Source organism: Lytechinus variegatus, chromosome 2 (assembly GCF_018143015.1).
Source record: "Lytechinus variegatus isolate NC3 chromosome 2, Lvar_3.0, whole genome shotgun sequence".
Classification (NCBI taxonomy): Eukaryota; Metazoa; Echinodermata; class Echinoidea; order Temnopleuroida; family Toxopneustidae; genus Lytechinus; species Lytechinus variegatus.
This window is the reverse complement of record NC_054741.1, coordinates 69,013,683-69,034,825: the sequence shown is the minus strand read 5'-3', so window position 1 is coordinate 69,034,825 and position 21,143 is coordinate 69,013,683. Positions and strand designations below refer to the sequence as shown.

The following is a 21,143-nucleotide window of genomic DNA, read 5'->3' as shown; positions in this document are numbered from 1 at the left end:
TCCCTGAAATGAACCCCTAAACAAGTACAGGAATGTTTTATTGTTACGGGTCCTTCGGTCGTCGGCTTTACCTTATTTGGTTAAGTACGACCCCACCTTCTACACCTCGCGCAAATTGAACTCTAAACACGAAGTGTTGGGGCAAAAACGACATCCTTTATAAAACATTTTAATTTTGTTTTATCATCCCCGCAAATTTGACCGTAAACATGTAATTTTCCTAGCGAAATAGACACCCTTTTTTCATTATTTTTATGTTTTTGACACCCTTATCACGTTACGTACGTAACGTGCCCTATCGTGAAAAAGACATCCTTTTTACGTGTTTTTTTGGTCGCGCATGGTATCCACTCGTCAATGTAAGTGGCCCCCTGGGAGTGTATGTCAATTTCATCATAGGAATATGTATTTGTATCAAAAAATGCATGTAAGCGCGTGCATGCAGGGCCAAATAATGAACGATATGCGAGAAGAACCAATGGATATGGTGCGGGTCCACCGGATGGATTGCGGTATATCCATTTGGCGAGTCGAGCACAGAGTTCATTATTTAGGTCCTCTATGCACAAGAATGCATGTATTGTTTGTTTTATACACCCATCCCCCATGTTACTGAGTTGCCCCGAATTATATTGATCGATCTAAATTCTAGATAATTTCCAGAACTCGCACTATCCTGCACTCTGACGTCAGAGAGCAGGATAGTGCATTTTGGATGCAATAGTGCAGTTCGCTGAATATGATCATGTGACCCGATTTGGACCAATCAGATTATAGAACATTCTTGGGAGTTGTATAATTAGAAATAACTGATCTCACACCAGTGGCAGATCTGGGATTTTTCAGGGGGGGGATTTTTGGTCAGACAAAGAAAAAAAAAGGTCTCCACTCGCATATGCTCATTATTATTTTCCACTAAAAAATGTTTTGTCCACTCTTGAGATCATCATGAAAACACAGGTTATGCACCCCAATCACCCGTATTGTTAATCTTATTGCCCCTTTTTCTAATACCACTTGTGCTTTTCTATTGGTTAGTTCTTGTTTTATAAAAATAAGTCTGAAATAACTTGTATTCTGAGCAAAACTGTATCTTCTGTGGGCTTGTGTTGACAATACTCTAGATTGCCAAGTAAATACCCATGCAGGGTGCCCCTATATTTGCCAACTGATTAAGGTGATTTGAGTCTATGGCATAGTGATTATGTTAGGTGGTCACATGACTAGAATACCCTAGATGCTGTTCATATTACATTGAAGGTGCCAGCTTCCAATTGATTTTCTATGTGATGGAAACAGTCCTTTTCTGTCAGTTTGGTGATAATTTTTCCATCCATTTTTGCCTTTTTATCGTTAACTACGATCTAGTGCAGTTTAGTGCGATCTAGAATGATCCAGGCCTGGAGTGTGAATATAGCAAGTACAATGTTAAAAATATTTCAGAGTTAATCTTGTAAATGTGGTCCCCCACCCCCCCCCCCCATAGAAAATGGATTGACCTTTGAAACTGGAAGATAGAGGTCTTATTTCACAAATTTATAACTCAATGTAGTGAGAAATCTAAGAGTTTGGCTCACTTGTCCCATGGACCACTATTTAGCACAATCAAGTACTGCAATGAGAATGGGGTTCTTGACAAGTTCCTGGGAACCTCCATCAGTGAGCTAGCTATATACGTAGTTAGTCATTCAATGTAGTGCACTGTTCAGACTTCAGGGGGCTCAACCTACACCACCTACTTGTAGCCGTGGAGCGACAGTATGAGGTCATCAGATTAAATAAACCTATAAAAAGACTCAGACAAATCATTTACATGTATGTATTAAACGTGCAGAATCTGTACCAGTAGAAAAGCATTGGATATACAGGTCTTTGACTTCAATGGTTAAGTTGCAAAGAATTGGATCAGTTTGTCTTCTGTCAACCTATATAGGTGTTTGGAATTATCATTGCTGGAGTAAATAAGATTTTCAGGTCGATCTTCAACTTCTGTGGGCTTTTTTTTGCCAAACATTGGTGAGCTGACTTGAAAACGCACCATGCGATATTGATTTTGATGGCCAACCCAGAGGAAGTTTGGGATTAACCTTATATGGAACAATATTTTTGTTATGATATTCTGAAAGTTTGTGAAGAAGATCTTCAACTGCTGTTTTGTATTCTCCCAAGGATTTGGTAAGAGGAATTCAATCACAACCTTACAATGTTGATACTGTTCCTTTTGAAATTGATATCGGCCAACCTAGAGAAAGTTGGCATATAATGAAATACTATCAGAAAGGGAGAATGTAGCAAAGAAACAATTATATATATATATATATATTTTTTTTTTACATATTACATGGGTGTTGCATGTTTTGTGTCTTTCTTTTTTTTTTGGGGGGGGGTGTATACATTTTGCAGGTAGAGCCTAAAGTGTGGGTACATCAATTTATGACATGTCACTGTCAAGATTAAGCCAGTAGGCCTATATGTAGAAAATGCCTTTCCTTTTTTGGGGCTCAAATTATGTGAAACTTGCCTTTGGCAGACCTTTTGGTTTTATCCTAAGCCCTCGATCGACTACATGTAGGTACGTGTACCATTTCCATATTATGAATGCAGAAGGCATTATGAGTTCAAAGTTTGTTTAGATGTCTTGCCTGCAGTAGTCAAAGTACAAACACAGGACTTGTAAATAGATCCACTTACAGAACCCTCCCATTTAGACCCTGTTCTCATTGCTAAGGACCATACTTTGGTACTTGTAGTTCAACTCTCTATGTACTTCAAGAATACACTACCTATAGTAAATGCTGAAGTCACTACAGTCGGACTGGATTTGGTGTTTTACTTTTGATGTGTGTTTGGGGAATAAGTGTATTAGGAGTTGACATTCTATAGTAAGAAATAGATTGTACTAAGTCCATCCGTGAGAACAGGGTCAAATCCTCATGAATTAATTATCAAATTGAACTTTAACCATGTTAACAGGGTACCTGTAACAAGCCCTACTTGTGCATGCACATGTACAAGTAAATAGTATTACTATAATTGGCAATATTATTGCCCCTGTTTTTAATGTACTGTACATTTATGTTTACTAACAAAGTTCCTTGAAGTACCAGACAATGCCTTAACAGACCGAACACTATTTCTTCTTTTCTTGAACTTCTGTGAACAGAAGTCTCAAATAGATTGATTGTAGTGATTTTTTTATTTGTTTCTATTTGGTGAAATCATGCACCCAATTGTTTGTCAATAAGAGAATGTTATGTTTTTCAGACTTTTGAATTTCAAAAGTAAGATGGGGCCCATTGCATAAAACTTTTTACCTGAGAAAACTCAGGTTGTTTTTACCTGAGTTTTTGCCCTTTGTTAAAGTCAATGGCAGAAATCAGACTAACCTTAGTTTTCAGTTTTTACCAGAGTTTTCTCAGGTAAAAAGTTTTATGCAACAGGACCCAGGAGATGAAAGCACCTTTCAGTGGACAGTGGTTACCTTTGAAATTCTGAGCCTTTCCATTGTTTTATTTTAGACGGTTAAACAACCTCAAAGTTTAAAAACTATTTGCAAATGTGTGTTAATTCATTTTTTATTCAATGAGTGTTTGTAATGATCATTCTATAATAACTAGTGATAATTGCGCACATGCCCTCCTTGTTTCTGCTGGTACCCATTACTTCACCTGGGTTTAGTGAAGCACATTGTGTATCAATGAAGGTGACTCTGCAGTGATAGAATACAATGCATTTTGCACATTCTGGGCTCAAGTCATGCTTTGAGATCGACCTTTTCAAGGTTGATTTATACAGTCTACTTTGATTTGTAAGTGCACCTGGCAATCCTCGACATCCATCCACTCATAAAGAAATCAATGGATGATACAAAGCGCGATAGCTCAGTCGGTAGAGCGGGGGTTTCGGATTCCGTTGACCCGGGTTCGATTCCCAAGTGGTGCGCTAGTGCCCTTTGGTAAGGCATTTATCCTCATTACCAGGTCCCTCGGAGAGGACCTTAAGCCATTGGTCCCCTGGTTGCTTGCTCACAGGCATTCATGCTTTCTTAGCAGTCAGGTAAAAAAAAACCCTGGTATAACGGTATATTTAATGTTACTTTAACATTTGTGATTCATGTGATCCTTCAGACAATGTTTTGATATTAATGAGCTGGTTGGTGTTTCATAAAGCTGTTCGTAAGATAAGAACGACTTTAAGATCGACTGGTGATCCTTTCTTTTGGTAAATGGTATACATATAGGCGATGGTTTAGCGCGTAAGAAAGGATCACCAGTCGTTCTTAAAGTCGCTCTTAACTTACCAACAGTTTTATGAAACGGCCCCCTGGTACGTTTTTTTATAGACAAATACATACACATACTTTTACTGTACACATTTTGTATAAATACACATACTTGTACATCAGGCATATAAAAAAAATGATTTTTTTAATTATCTGGAACAACATTAATATTGCAGTGAATGAGGATTTCCTGGCTCTTTTGAGCATTTCGGGGCAAAAGTCATATTATGACCCCACATTTTCTGACACCCCTTTCCCCTTTCACTTTTTTACAGGCAGCATTTTCATTCTGTAATTAGCTTTTTAAAAAATATGACTTCTAAAGATTTGCACTTAAATGCCGGCGCGTACATGTACATGTATGATATACAACGCGCAATCTTATTAATCAATGCGCAGTAGTATGTGTCCTCTTGGCGTGATCTGACCAATGCATTTATGCTTTTATAATGCTCGCAACTAGAGTCTTAGACATTTGAATGTGAAGTCATACTTAAATCTTTGTGAAACACCCCCAGGTGTCACAATTATGAATTAATACATATTTCTTTTTTATATTTCAGGTGAGGCAACCCCAGATGCCGAGATGTTTAGTTTTCGCCGTCTGAGCGATACAACAAACCCTTCAGACGCCAACAGTCAGCCAAGGGTTATCGTCAAAGATGACAGCAGTGATTCAGTGGTCAGTGACTCTCACGATGGTCACCTTGCCAGGACGGAACCTCTCTCATTGCGAGAGAAGATCCATGACTTCATGGAGACACAGAGATTTCACATTGCAATCCTTGTCCTTGTCGTCATCGACTGCATCTTAGTAATCGCTGAGCTGGTTATTGATTTTCAGGTGTTGAGTGTAAGTATATTTTTTGTTGAAGTATCATTTATTTTAGAATCGTTGAAAGTGTTAGTTGTAGAAAAAAAGGGTATAAAATGCTCTAGTGACTCTATAGAGGTATTCCAGGTGTTTACAAATTTCAAGAGACAATTTACAAATACAAGATTGATTTTAACTAGCAAATCAGATTTGTTGCAAGTTAAGCATGCCTTTATGCATGAGTGGTGATCATTTCTGAGATATTAAACCTAATCAAGCTTTGAAAAATATTTTTGCATTTGGATTTGCTTGGTTTTATGTAGGAATCTCAGACTTCCACATTATTAGCTGATGTGAATAAAAACTATTGATAATCTTATGTAACATCCAAGAAATGATCACCATTTTTGTGTAAAGTCATGCATCATAACAGTTTTATGAAAAACCACCCCACAGCCTACAAATTCAATATCAATTTCATGATTTATACTTGATTGGAATGCTTTCAGATATAAACTTGACTTGGAATTGATTCCAATATGCTTTTTCAGTTTCTTAACTCTGATCTGTGCTTAAGCCGAGGATGTCCCTAACCCATTATACTATCATTTATACTATATCTTCCTACTATTTTTCTTACCTCCACACTATTTTGTTAGCAGGGGTCAAGAAATTTAATGGAATTTACTGTGTGGGCCTTTACCCCAGACTTTTGTAAAGCTCATGAATATTGATGACTCTACCAAGGTGTATGTGCTTATTGACTAAAACATATGGAGAAAAACAGATGGCGAGATCAAGAAGAATCGTTGAATGGTTTATTTCAAATATTCACTGAAAATAGCAGCCAAAAGGCCGAATTTCATTCAGTTTACAAATGTTTTACATGCATATGAAAAATATACATCTTGAAATAAACTAGGCATATATCAAAATGAAATTGTTCTACAAAATAAGACATGTGAAATTAATTGAAATACCCAGCATATGAGAAGAAAGCCTCAGGGGTAGAATAAATCAGTGAGAACATGTTAGAACAAAAGACAAAATGAAATAACAGGAACAAAGTAAAAGAGGTTGGGTGTTTAAAAAGATGGCAAAAATTTGTCGGGTATACCATAGTAATTATAATACAACAAATAGAAAATTAAGAAAGAAACGAATTAGATTGTGATACATGTTCCTAAATTAGTGGAATTCGGAGTAGTTCAACAATTACTGAAAATGAAATCTTGAATAAAATCATTTAGCATTGACGTTCAGGTGCTGTTTATGTGACCCACATGGCATGCTTTTTCCAGGCCCGGTTTGATTTCAGAAGGGCTGTCTGCACCATCCCGAGTTTTCAAATTTCTGATCCGGCAAATTATCCCGGTCTGAACATTCTCGAGATTATTTGCAATGGAGGCGCTAGTTCATAGCATTAATCTCGAGAATGCAATCTCAAGTCATCTTGGGATTATTTGCAGAATAGCGCTATTTTACAAATTATCGCGCTAATTCGTAGGTGCAGACGCACTAGGGATTATTTATTCACGGCGTCATCGATGCCTCGCTCGAGCAGGAATTGCTCTTCTTGCGATGGTGGAGACAGGGTTTCTTGAATCTCGAGATTAATTGCGATGAGGGCTGATCGGGCTAAAATCTCAAGATTGAGCAAACTCGGGATGGTGCGCGTAGAGCTCTAGCTAGCATCACAATTGGCCAGTTTACCCAGCTTTTTGGGAGATCCAGATAGTACCATACTATTTGATGTGATAGCCTGGTTTGGTGACAAATTCACACATTAAAGAGAAATGCCAGTAGTTGCAGTAAAAACTGATTTCATGAGAAAGTCTGTAAAACCAGGCTTAATTGTCAGAATATCATCGAGGATCTAGATCTGGTACAGTTACATAAACTGAACTTTGTGAAATCTTGAAATCTACGCTGAAAAACGTTCACGCTGAAGATCACCAACATAGATAGGCGCACGTGGGACAGTGTATTATTATTGCTGGAATAAAGACCCGACGGAAGTGACCGAATCTGCGCTTATTTTGCTTATTTCTCAGCAATTACACAATTTTTCCCAGAATCCTTTGGCACATATTTTTTATTCATACAAACAGACACTTGGGTGGTCATTATATTAGATTCTGTAAAAAGTCCTTTTGAGATCGTTAACATAACGGGAATTTATCTTTAAGCCAAATATAAAACCCAAACTTAATCCTATCCTCGGGTAATTCTAAATGAAGAATGCTAAACACAACCCTTAGTCCTTCACTTTACATATGTATCTTAAGAGTGATCTATTAAGCATAAATAATTTGATACCAGGAATGTGGTCTTTTACTGAATTATGGTAATTTACTATTCATCACATTCATCAGTTATTATCTTTTGAATCTATTATCATTTATGTCAAATAAATATATTGCAGGCATCCAAAACACAAAAGTGTTGTCCAGTTTATGTAAGTATATTGCAGGGATTGCTTCATGATACTAGCATTTAGCAAAGCACAGCAGAGGGGCACAGCTAGCTATTTGGATTTTGCTTTTCTGATTGTTATGCTTTCAAAACAAAATATGATTTAGAATTTATAGAAAGCATTTTGGTTTTATTTGACATGATATTGCTCATGGTGGTGATTAAAAAGATTGGTGAAAAGGGAAAATTTTAATATCTGTGTTACCTTTAGTTTTTCATGGGAGGTGTTATGAAAGAAAAATACTGTTTCATCCAGATATATTTATACATGTAGTTCTCATCTGTACAGTGAGTATGGTATAAACAAAATTTACACTTTAAAAAATCCTACAAAATTAAATGTTTTTATAACTTTTTCATATCAATATTTTGCTACAAGTCTCCTTATGACTGTTGACGAAAGTATGCTACTTTTAAAAAATAGGCTACTTTTAAAAAATCATGAATAACTTGAAGATATTTTTTTCTTCTAGCTTTTCTCTTTTATTACCAGACATTGCCTAACTGCCACTGCCCTCACACACCAGATAATTACAATGTACATTTAACCATAGAGCTATTACAGATACATGTAGCTCTATGATTTAACCTTGAGCCTTAAGAAAGTCATGTGTCGGGAAGTGTGGAGAAACAAGTATGAAATTAATGCAAACCCCTTCATTTTATGCCCTCATATCCAGCTGGCCCAAACAGCCTTAAAGTAATATTTACCAAGGATTATATTGTTTTGGTAGCAAAGTTGTTTAAAATGCAATTTATTAGTTTTATTTTCATGGACTAAAAATGCATAAAATTTTGAGAAATATATAGCATGGTGAGTTTGTCTCAGAGTGAAAATCAGCATTTTTGCACACACAAAAAACTTTCTGTGAGCTTTACCAAAGTGGACAGTGCTCTTTCAAGTGTAATCAAACTGCCATCTGATAGTTAATCTGTGTGAAAAAAAATTATCCCTTGTTATAAATTTATATATGGATTAACATTTTTTTTAAATAGGAGACTTTTTATTGATATGAAGGATGTACATACTACATTCCTCTTTCCTGACATTTTATGTTTACACTTGATCGGCTTTTGGTTCAGAACGGCGAGCCGATGCAAAAACCTGAAATGATACGCACACCAACAATATACATCGTAATAAAGGCAATGCTGGATCCGTGTGCTTGCAGTTATGTCACAATGATAAAGTAAATGAAAAGCCGATTCTGCATCAGCTCCCGGTTCTGAACCTACTTCTTTGACGGTTCTGAACCGTGAGCCGATGCAAAAGCTGATTAAGTGTAAACAGGGTATTAATGTCTTGTAACTTTGAAAGGTACATGTACCTACATGAGCTAATTTGTAAATTTTCATTAATAGATTGCTTTCACTCTGGTTCGTGTACTAGATTGTTTGTGGTATGAAGGACCTTATGTTATTTTGTCGTTTGTATCAACTAATAAGGAATGTACTCTTGTACCTTTGCTTTGAACAGATAAAGTGCAATAATGATAAAGTACTAGCACAATATAAGCAAGTGGAATAAAGCGGGAAAAGCCTTGGTTCTTGATAGCATGCTAACAATTTTCTCTCCAATGCTATTATTGCAATGCACAAAGCTGTAATTGTTATTTGATGGTTTGTCAATTTTGAAACATATAATTTCATTGCTACTTTGTGTTTCTTTATTTCCGATCTACATACTGTACACTGCACTTCACTGAAAGGTAAAATCTAAATGGGGGTGGGGGGGTGACACACTTTCATGAAAAAGATGGAAGTATAATCTTAAAATGAACCCTATTATTGGTTTTATATATAAGGCAACTATTCATCCTTCAATACAAGGTTAAAACAGCCATGTGGTATTCAATGAATTCAAAGAAAGTAGATAGCATGAATGAGTTATAATAACCAAAGGCTAAGCAATCAAATAAATACCTCAAAATTGAAATAAAGATTGCTGACAATCCAAACATATTCTAAATCTTACTATTACATGTAGTTCATGTTTTTATCTTTTGAGTGAAAATCCAATTCATGTGATGGATTTGATATTGTTTTATCCTTTGACTAAGTATATTTACATTATATTTGGTGTTGTTGTTGTATATTTTAGTTGCATTTGAGTACATAGTGTGGCTAGTGTACACCTCTTTCATCTAGAAGTTCATCAATATTTCCTTGGATAATTTCATATGTATTTTCAACATGGTGGTCCCTCTATATGGTCTGCATTTCTCTGGGCTCACTAGACCATCATTTGTGGCTTATTATTGTGTACATGATATATTATTGTATAAATGTATTTGGATGTCATTTGTTTGATTGAACATTGTATTAACTAACTACTCTCAAGTCTTGAATCTTGGAAAATGCAAATAAACTGCAAACTAAATTCCATCAATATTCTTTTGTTTTGAGCAGGAGGAGGGTGGGAATTGTAATGCAACAGAATCTGAAAAGGAAGAGAAAGAAGTGACTGCTGCCAATGTTCTTCACTACATGAGCCTTGGTATACTATCTATCTTCATGATAGAGCTTATGATCAAGATACCGGTCTTTTGGATGGAGTTTTTCAGGAGTAAACTAGAGGTAAAATGCTGTATTCTGAACTCTTTTTTTAAATCTAAACACTGGTCTAAACTTGTGGTTTAACTATGGAGGGCCAATTGCGACAGGTACATGTATCCTGTACTGTACAAGTTAAATTGTCATCTCATTTGACACTTAAGTCAATTATAACTGACTGGGAATTACTGAAAGAGTTTTCTTCATCATTAAAAGATGAGCAAAGAGCCAAGTATAGATATGATGTTAATGACATTTTGAAAGTTTTGGCTTTCCATAACACAAAGTTAGACCATGGCCAATAAACTTAAACCAAACTTCAGAATACGAGCCAAAGGAGTAAAAGACAGAGCTGTGTCTTTCATTCATCCTGCAACAGTAAAATTTCGCTAATCTTCAAAATGATTATCATTGCAGACAAGAAATAAGGAATACTAATAGGATCCAGATTAACTAATTCACTATCCTGTTGAGGATTTTAAATGTTCTACCTTTCTAGCCAATCTAAATGTACTATGCGTCTTTCCTGCATCCCCCAATGTTTGGTCTATGAAAAAACTGTGAGGATTAGTAATTGAAAGATGCTTGAGAGATTCTTTCAAGGAAAACATGACTTTTAATAAAGTTTCTTTTCAAACCAAGTATCACCTATCACATAACCCATCCTTTTGTGCAAACATCCATCAAAGAATTATGTAAATTGTTGGGTCAATTAATGTGACGCTATTTAAAACTCATCAGCAAAAACAATAAGAATTTTGGAGACAAAGAACTTAGGATTGGAGGTCATGGTGAGTAAAGAAAAATAATGGAGAAAGTGGTCAGCGACAAAGAGAGAAATAGAGAGAGATATAGGGGGTGCCAAGTGTGTATCTCTAAATCTGAAAATATTCATCAAGTACTTTAATATTAATGGAAATATTAGTGTAACCATGTCTTTCAAATTTGTAATATTTTCATTTCCAAGCTCTGTTTGACTGCCTCTCCTTTATCACATGCATTATTTTGCTTTCTGTACATTTCCAGGTATTTGATGGAATCATCATTGTGATATCGTTTGTACTGGATATTGTATCTCTCATCTTTGAAGAGCAGTTTGCAGTATTACAACTTCTTGTTCTGCTTCGACTTTGGAGGATAGTCAGAGTAGTCAATGGTAAAATTACTGAATAATTGTATTTACAATTTTCTCTCAATTAAAAAAAAACTTGCTTTCCTTATTTCTTGGGAGAGTGAAACGTGCATTAGATCAGCTGATTGCAAACAAAAGGATTCAATTTTGATAGCAATGTTGAAAAAAAATGTATTTTCTCATTTTTTTAATGATTTCATTAAAAAGATATAAAAGTAGATTTGAAATGGCTCCACATGGAATATGGTCCGAGTATAAAATGTTCTTCAAACCATATTGAATATCTCCAAGAGTGGTTGTTTGCTAAACCAGGCACAGTGAATGGATTGTGTAAACAACTTCTTTTAATTGGGGTAGTACACACAAACAATTCATTTCCACCTTTTTTGAATGAACCATAGCCATGGACGGGCAGGCCCATAGCCCCATTGAAAAAGGATGTATTCGATTGTTACAAGACTAAAAGAGGAGATATGTGTTTGGTTTGCAACATGCCAAGGCAACATAGATATTTTATGTCAAACTAGATAGTGTTGACGTGTTTTCATCACAAGAAAATATACTGGAGTTATTAATTGTCCCAAAGTATATTTTAAATATAGCCCTCGACATAGTTGCAAAGTGACCCCAAACTTGCTATTTGCTTATTTTCAATGAAAAAGAAAATAATTAGAAATAACTGAAGCAAAAAGAATCTGTACCAAATCAGAAAAATCAATTTCTCCACAATGTAATCTGATGAGATTATGAATATTTGAAAAATTAGTTGAGTTTAGTTCAAACTCTATTTTGGGCCCTGTAACATGAATGTGACATGAATTAATTGTTCAATTAAGTATATCAAGGACTCTATTAAAAACCACATAAAAAAGGGAAAATCTGACTTGCACCCCACTCAGCCTGGCAATAGTGGAGGCATGAATTTAGACTTCATGCAGTTGAGAATCTTCTTGCTATAACTTATCATCAATCAGGGGACACTCAAGGGAGAAGGGGGGTGACTGCACCCTCCCTTACCATTTTTCAAGTAGTGAGAATAGGAAAAGGAGAGAAAAAACGTAAGAAGATAAAAAGAGAGGTCTGTGATATGTAACTCTTTTTTTTTGCTACCCCTGTAATACATTTGAAACAAATTGATATCAACTCCCCTTCTTATCAAAATACCCTGGCGCCACTTCTGTCACCTGTAATTGTTATTATTCTTGTTCATTATGTGCAGGAGTCATCCTTTCAGTAGAAACACAAGCAAAGAAGAAGATAGAGACACAGAAACATTTAAGAGTGGAGGTCGAACATGAGCTGGAAAAGTTTAGAAAGTACTGTGCTGCACAGGAAAAAGAGATTGAAGTCTTGAGAAATACCCTTAATAAACATGGCATCCAAATAGGTGAGACATACATGTATTTGGTTTGTATCACAGATTTTTATAGGTAGTGAATATCAAATGATGTCAAGAAAGATAAAATAATGAGTAATGATATTTAATTCCAATTTTTCTTGAGTACTGGGGCCCGTCTTACAAAGAGTTATGATTGACCCGATCCACCCCAACTATATGGAAACCCATCATTGTCATAAATTTTTCTCCTGGAAATTTGCAGCATGTCCTTTGTAAACAAAGATAGGCACACTAAACTTTCAAGAAATCTATGAATGTATGAATATACATCACATCTAGGAAATATTTTGAAAAACGTGCAGTTGAGATGATGATGTTGCTGACTTTCCATAGTTGTGGTTGATTTGATCAATCGCAACTTTTTGTAAGACTGGGTCCAGATATCTCTTATAGGTTTCTTCTTGTCCGTAATGATTTTGGTTTTGCTTTTTGGATGTAGAAATGAGAATATGACTTTTGTGGGGGTTAATTGGGGAGTGTTTCATGAAGCTTGTCAGTGATTTTCATTGACAAATTTACTCTCAGCGATTGGATGCAAGGAAGTCAGAAGCTTATAACAGTTCACAGTGAAGATCACTGACAAATCAACTGATCAAATCCTCCCCTAGTGTACAGAGAAGGAAATTTCCCAATATTTCAGACAATTATGTAATACATGTAGTATACAGAATGCCTGAAACAGCCAAAAATATGTCATCAGAGAGTACAACCTGCATAATTCTACAACTGAAATATGATTGCATTAATAGCCTTCTTCGACTATTTTTTAAGATTCTACTTTTGTTCTTGATTTTTTTTCTTCTCCCCCTCCTCCTCCCCTTCATTCTCTACCTTTCTCCTTTTCCTTCTTCCTCAAATCTTCTTTATCTTCTGTGTCATTTTTTTTAAGCATTTCCCTTTATTTCCTTCTTCTCATCATCTTATTCTTCGATCTTTTTCTCCTTCCAATTCTCCCTTTTACGTCTCAATTCCTCTTTGACTGAACCGTTCAGATGATGACTATGTGGCGGAGAAGCCCAAATTCAGTCTCAATCAGCTGAATGTGGTGGTTGAGATGAACTCTGCTGATGACAAGCATGAGACAGGAGGAGGGGACGGAGGGGTGCAAGGGGGTAACGATGACTTGGATACCAGACGGCGAGAAAAGGAAAGAGAGGCGCTGGGAGAACAAACGATCACCCTGACGACGGATAACAATGTGAATGAGGTTCAGGCCGATTCCCATCCTGAGGACTCGTCAATCTCTTGAAAACAACACCTTGAAAGAAAAAAAATGTTTAATACACAAACTATGCCTCCTGCAACTATTGCCTAGCAGTAGATTATGATAATAAGAAATAATACTATTTTTTTAATGCACTCATGATACCCTCATGTTACAAGAACTGAATCAATATATTTGTTTCCTCAGGAAAGGCAGTAATCCTCAATTCCCTTTGCGAGGATTTGAAGAAAGCCCTCTTCGCAGCCTAGACCCTAAATTTGGCATACATGTAAGATCTACGGACTGTATATACAGTATCCTCTGTTAACATTTAACCAAGTTGCTCATAAATCCTTTAACACCCCCCCATCCTAATATTGTACATATATGCACTATTATTCAAGAGGAAATTTGAAGCAGATTTTGACACGGCATATGATGAGCATTAAGCAATACATCCATACATGTGTATCTTATGTCTTTTTATAACCTCATGACGAATTAAGGGCCTTATAAATTGTTTTTATCATAAATACATTATATGAAAGCATATTTATAAGTTGCCTCATATGCACATTTGGTGTAAAGTGTTTTTATTTACTTTGGCAAAACAAACTTTCAAATATTATTCAATGTTACACATTTCCAATGTTTTTACCCCCTATGTGTAAGCAATCTTCTATTTTGCACATTACACGTATATATGTTGATGATCCATTTAGGATTTTTTTCAATGCATTTTTTGTTGTTGTGAAATTGTATAATGGGCTATTATTCAACACATTGTATTCTTCCAATATAATAAGGGTCTCATTTCATTAAATATTGGTATTGATCATTGTGTTAATTATAATATATATATTTTTTTCAAACATTACCCATCATGAACATGTCTGTACCTCATAGTGATTTTTGTTCCTGAAATTAAAATTCTATTTGTATTTTTAATGTCATGATTTTGAAAACAGATAATTCATTGTTCCTAAATTGAGAATCTTGCCTTGCAAATTCTTGTCAGTATTTGGTAAGGTCTCTATTTGAATCATTTGAAATGTATTTGATGTTATTTAACGGGGAATGAAACCATTGGAAAAAATGGACTTGTGTAGAAACAGAAAAATCAAAGAATAAGAATAAAGAAAGTTTGAGAAAAATCGGACAAATAATGAGAAAGTTATGAGCATTTGAATATTGCAATCACTAATGCTATGGAGATCCTCCCATTGGCAATGCGACAAGGATGTGTGATGTCACTGATGAACAACTTTCCCTTTGGTGGACTATAAAATACCCTCAAAATGTATCTTTTTGCTTTTTCTAATGATGATACAAACTCTTTATCCATGATGTATTCTTTAAAAAATATGTAATACATGCCCTCATGTAGAAAGAACACATGATTTATGGATAGATGTGATAAAAGAGGCAATTCAAGTGAAATATATACTAAAGTAATGGGGAGAGTTGTTCACAAGTGACATCACACATCTTTGTCGCATTGCCAATTTGCTATCTCCATAGCATTAGTGATCGCAATATTAAAATGCTCATAACTTTCTCATTATTTGTCTGATTTTTCTCTAACTTTTGTTGATCTGTTTCTTTGATTTTTCTGTTTTCACACAAGCTATTAGTTCCAATGGTTTCATTCTCCTTTAATGTAATATATAACCTTTTACATCATATATGTGCTCTATGATCTGAGGCACCCCAAACACATTATTTGTGTACTTCTATTTGACGCAGAAAGGTTATACATTGGATGTGATATAAATAGATGCAATTTCAATATTTATATAGGATTGAAAGTTTGTACACATGCTTCAGTATAGATTTACAGAATATCTATATAATGATTCATATTTTTTTGTTAAAGGGCACTGGGGGCTGTTTCATAAACTTTTCATAAAGAAAAATAAGTTACAATTGACTTTACAACTTAAACATGCTCTTGGATACTAAATCAGATTCTCAATTTAATTAATTTCTTAATTTCTTATTGTGAAGGATTTGAATGCCAAGTTCATATTATTTACTAAAATTTGATTTAGTTTAGATATGAAATTTACTCCCTCTGTTAAGATCTGTTGCATCTATGTTGCAAGATGGTAAAATCTATCTCATTTAGCCATAGAACAATTGTCCCATAGTCAAGTGTAACTTTCCAAACTGCTTTTGGGTCAGTATGGGGTTGTGTCATCATATGCATGCGTTACCTCTTTGTCAGTTTGTTGTTTAATAGCTGTATGTATGTAAACTGCGTGATGTAAAGTCTTTGAAAGATATTTCACAACCATTGACAAAGTTTGTAGTAAGAGCACTAGTTTATACCTGCAAATTATTGCTAGGTAGACCTGTAAGCTGGGTTCCCACATTCATGGAAAATCTTGGAAGAATTTGTGGTCTTGGAGAGTCAAGGAATTTGGAAAATTTGTCATGGAAGTCATGGAATTGCATTTAACTCTTGGCTGTGGCAGTGTCTCGCAGCTCTCATACTCTATTATAATTGGTGTTCATGATTTCCATTTTTCCCAGTTTTGTGACATCCCAAATTCTACCTAACTCCCGGGACGTCACAGGAAGTCATGGAAAGCAGCAATTTAGTCATGGAAAAGTCATGGAATTCTGTTTTCAAATTTCTGTGGGAACCCTGTGTAAGGCAATACTAACAATGCCAAGAATCAACAATGAAAGAAAGTTTTAATATACTTTCTGAAAAAAAAGGACACATTAAGAATGTGTGGCAGGTATGCTAGTTCATGGGGCAATTTCATGTTATGTAGACATACAATTTTTTAATGAAATATTTATATTTTTCCATTTTTTTTTCTAGCGATTAGAAATCAGGTCATGCCTTATTTTGATTGTTGTATATTTTTCTAGAAAATGAAATGTATATTTGAGAAGTTCAGGAAAAGTATTCGGTGATATCAAGAGTATTTTTCCATAAAGTTCTTGATCCAGTTTTGATTATCATTAGATTATTGAAATAGATTTCAACTGAATAGGCCTGCTTATTAAGTGAATTACATATATGGATGTTTCTTCTCAGAGAACCTAGATAATGAGGTACTCCTTTCCCCCACAGAATTACACGATGATTTTTTAAAATAGATTCCAATATCTTAATTTCACAATTGTTTGTGAACAGAAATCCACATTACCTTTGACCTAAATACCGAGAGCCATCACCCGGAGTCTGTAACTCAAAGCTTAGCAATTGATCATGAAACAAATTTTTACAATTGATTGCATTGACCACAATTTACAATCAACAATTAAAATCAATCAGATGTTCATTCACAAAGCTTTGTGTTACAGGACCTATGATGCTCTCTAGCTGTCTATGTTCAATACATCAACACTTCCAATAAAATACACATGTACAGAAGTCTTTTATATTTTCATCTGATATGTACAGAAATGGACCTTATCTCTTCTGCAGGCATACTTTTCATGAAAATATTTTTGTAATATGTGTAAATTGAATTGGTGCAATTTTATAACAACTCACAGATGTTTATATAGATGATTTATGAAATTTTTACATGTATTTGTCAACTGAAATTGCAATGATTCATAATTAATCTTTTTAGTATTAATTGTATGCATTTAAAATGTAGTGAATATTATCTGTATAATCCATTACTCACAGTGCACCATGATTTGTTGCAAGTCAGGCTTTTGTCAATGTATCCCAAGTTAAAGGTTATTCAATGCTTTGACCCATGGCCTGAATCATAAAGCTTAGCGAGTGATTCAGATTGTAGAGCTGGTTATTAGAAACACCATGGTCGATGCAATTAATACTAATTGTGAATAACTAAGTAATTATGTTTCAGGGTCCTTGATGGTGGTATTTTGAAAGTAATAACTGAGATATTTCACTAGCTAGCTGGCCAGAAATTGTTTTTGTCTCACCTGCGAAGCAAAGTGAGACTATAGGCGCCGCTTTTCCGACGGCGGCGGCGACGGCGGCGGCGGCGGTGGCGGCGGCGGCGGCGACGGCGGCGGCGACGGCGGCGGCGGCGTCAACATCAAATCTTAACCTGAGGTTAAGTTTTTGAAATGACATCATAACTTAGAAAGTATATGGACCAAGTTCATGAAACTTGGCCATAAGGTTAATCAAGTATTACTGAACATCCTATTAGAGTTTCATGTCACATGACCAAGGTCAAAGGTCATTTAGGGTCAATGAACTTAGACCATGTTGGAGGAATCAACATCGAAATCTTAACCTGTGGTTAAGTTTTTGAAATGTCATCATAACTTAGAAAATATATGGACCTAGTTCATGAAACTTGGACATAAGGTTAATAAAGTATCACTGAACATCCTGCATGAGTTTCACATCACATGACCAAGGTCAAAGGTCATTTAGGGTCAATGAACTTTGGCCGAATTGGGGATATCTGTTGAATTCCCATCATAACTTTGAAAGTTTATGGATCTGATTCATGAAACTTGGACATAATAGTAATCAAGCATCACTGAAAATTTTGTGCAAGTTTCAGGTCTCATGATTAAGGTCAAAGGTCATTTAGGGTCAATGAACTTTGGCCGAATCAGGGGTATCTGTTGAATTACCATCATAACTTTGATAGTTTATTGGTCTAGTTCATTAAACTTGGACATTAGAGTAATCAAGTATCACTGAACATCCTGTGCACGTTTCAGGTCACATGACCAAGGTCAAAGGTCAATGAACTTTGGCCGAATTGGGTGTATCTGTTGAATTACCATCATAACTTTGAAAGTTTATGGATCTGATTCATGAAACTTGTACATAAGAGTAATCAAGTATCACTGAATATCCTGTTTGAGTTTCAGGTCACATGATCAAGGTCAAAGGTCATGTAAGGTCAATGAACTTTGGCCATGTTGGGGTTTTTTGGTGAATCTCTGTAAGTTTATTGGTCTAGTTCATAAAAAGTGGACATAAGAGTAACCATGTATCACTGAACATCTTGTGCGAGTTAGAGTAGTATTCAAAGTCAGCACTGCTGCTATATTGAACCGCGTGATGCAGGTGAGACGGCCAGAGGCATTCCACTTGTTAAAATTTGGTCCTTGTGTCCTTCCAAAATAAATATGATTTTATTTTGAAAGCCTGGTTTTGGTTAATTTTTTTCGGAACAATATACAGCCACAAACCCTATTTATTCAGCTTTTATTATTTGTTGAAACAAAATATATTCACAATTTAGTATTTCAATATAGTATTTGTTAGTATTCATGTATTAACTTGTTTTATTTGCCTTTTCTTCATTTAAATTGAAAGAAAATTGTCTTATTGCAATTACCACTAACCAGAAAATGAGAGCCTCAAAATGGAAATATGTGGAAAGCAATATTGATAACCTTGTTTATTAAAGCAATACATCTGTATTTTCATTTGTGGGGTGGTTGTGTTGAAGTGTGAGAAGGATAGTCAAGTAGTAAGAATATCTATCTAGGGGTAATATCAGGTCAGTGTCCCCATCGTTAGACTGTAATATGTTGCATAAGACTCACATGGAAAGGTAAATGAATGTGTTAAATCATGTAACAAGCTTTCATTCCTATGTCATGTGTTGATATAGAGGTTTAGTAAGCAATGGGCCTTCAATTTTAATGTATTTTCACTTTGAAATTTGATTCATTTATACATCACTGAAGTTATGTACAACTTTTAAAGATGTGCAATTTATTTCTAATTTTATCGAAATACTTTCAACAGGCCCATGGAGAGCTGGGGCCCGTTTCAGAAAGAGTTGCAATCAATCGCAACTCTAAAAATCATGCGTAACTTGATATTCAACCAATCAACAGCGCGCATTTGGGACTTACGACTGATTTTTTTGACTTGCGTTTAAACGCAACTCTTTCTGCAACGGGCCCATAAACTTGTTAAAAGTTTGTATTTTCGCATTATCATATAGAATCTAAATTCAATTCAAACTATATTCTTTCTTTTTTGTTGAAATAATCATGTCATTTTATATTGATCAATATATTGGTGCTATGACAGATCTGAGAAATTCTATTGTGAAAAATATATTGTTTTTGAATAAATGTGAAGTAAAAAAAAAAATTGTTCAGTCCTGGCCTGCTTATTTAATTGTAAATTAATTTATATGACTTTAATAATGTGTATCGTGAGAAATGGCTGTCTGGTTTATCAATTTAATGTTGGGCCCTGTTGCCATGGTGTACAACTAGAAAGTAGACACAAGTGCTATGATACATGATTTTACACAAATTGACAGGATCTACTCAAGGCAGAGCTGAGTTCTCTTTCACAAAACACAAATTCTTGTATCGTTGTATGAATTAAAATTCTCGCTACATCTTGGAAGTGTTTGAAATTGCATTAATCATGAATAATAATCATGGCTATAGCGGTTCATGGAGTGAAAAAAGAAGGAAAATAGGGATTGGACGTATAAAGGAGGTTATTGTATGGAATTCAAGTTCAACTTCTGATTCCATTTTTAACAAAAAATGAGATATTTTCTTTTGTATTGTCAACTTGATACAATTAAAAAATTAAATAACTGCCCTGGTCATGTATTAGAAACAAATAATAAGGTTTGATATCAGTGGCATTTTATGATTGATGTCTATCATTTAGATCAAATCTAACCAAGTTGAATGGAAATCATAATTTTACTAGTAAGAAGAATCTTTTGATGAGTTTGATAGTATAGACCACCAATAAGCTACATCAAACCACTGTCAATCAAAATTTTAAGCCAAACTTGAATCTACTGTGAGCAGTACACATAAATTCCAGTTGACAGTTCATGATTATAAAATAAATTTGAACAATATCTACAAAATGACCACCCAAGTAATTTCATGCATGAATAAAAATAATTGTCAAGTGACTGAAAGAAATTGAGCAATAGCTTAGAAATTTGTAAAATAATATTGCCATTGTGTTGGGCTGACAGGTTTTTTTGCAAGCTTTTATAATACACTTGATCACATGTGCTAATTTGTGTCAGTGATTTTCAGTGTACTTTTGTTTCAATCTAGATTCTACTGTTGCACGTTGGGTTTGAAGATAAAATTAGTTGCAGTAAACACTGATTTCACATGAAAGTTTGTAAGACCAAGGTTAATTATCACTATATCATCCTTGATCTAGCTCTGGTGCAGTTACATTGTCTGAACTTTGTGATATCGTGAAATCTAAGCTAAAAAAGATCATCAACACAGCACATGTGAGATTGTGCATTATTATTGCTTGGATAAAGACCCGTCATCAAGCTTATATTTAATGCTTGTATTACTAAT

At 34.9% G+C, this 21,143-nt stretch overlaps 1 protein-coding gene across 5 annotated transcripts in view; it reads left to right on the top strand.

Moving 5' to 3' along the window:
* Positions 1–13,914, top strand: part of LOC121408799 (voltage-gated hydrogen channel 1-like) — a 31,206-nt gene extending 17,292 nt beyond the window's left edge. For 3 of the 5 annotated variants that reach the window (XM_041600444.1, XM_041600440.1, XM_041600442.1), the window contains exons 2-7: positions 4,846–5,135; positions 7,522–7,554; positions 9,981–10,148; positions 11,151–11,280; positions 12,476–12,643; positions 13,648–13,914. In XM_041600444.1, the coding sequence (XP_041456378.1) occupies positions 4,869–5,135; positions 7,522–7,554; positions 9,981–10,148; positions 11,151–11,280; positions 12,476–12,643; positions 13,648–13,904 (1,023 nt within the window). In that variant the 5' untranslated portion in view covers positions 4,846–4,868 and the 3' untranslated portion in view covers positions 13,905–13,914. Of the gene's footprint in view, positions 1–1,604; positions 2,176–4,845; positions 5,136–7,521; positions 7,555–9,980; positions 10,149–11,150; positions 11,281–12,475; positions 12,644–13,647 lie in introns of those variants that run through there. The other 2 variants (XM_041600443.1, XM_041600441.1) reach the window with 2 other exon arrangements.
* The last annotated feature ends 7,229 nt before the right edge of the window (positions 13,915–21,143 follow it).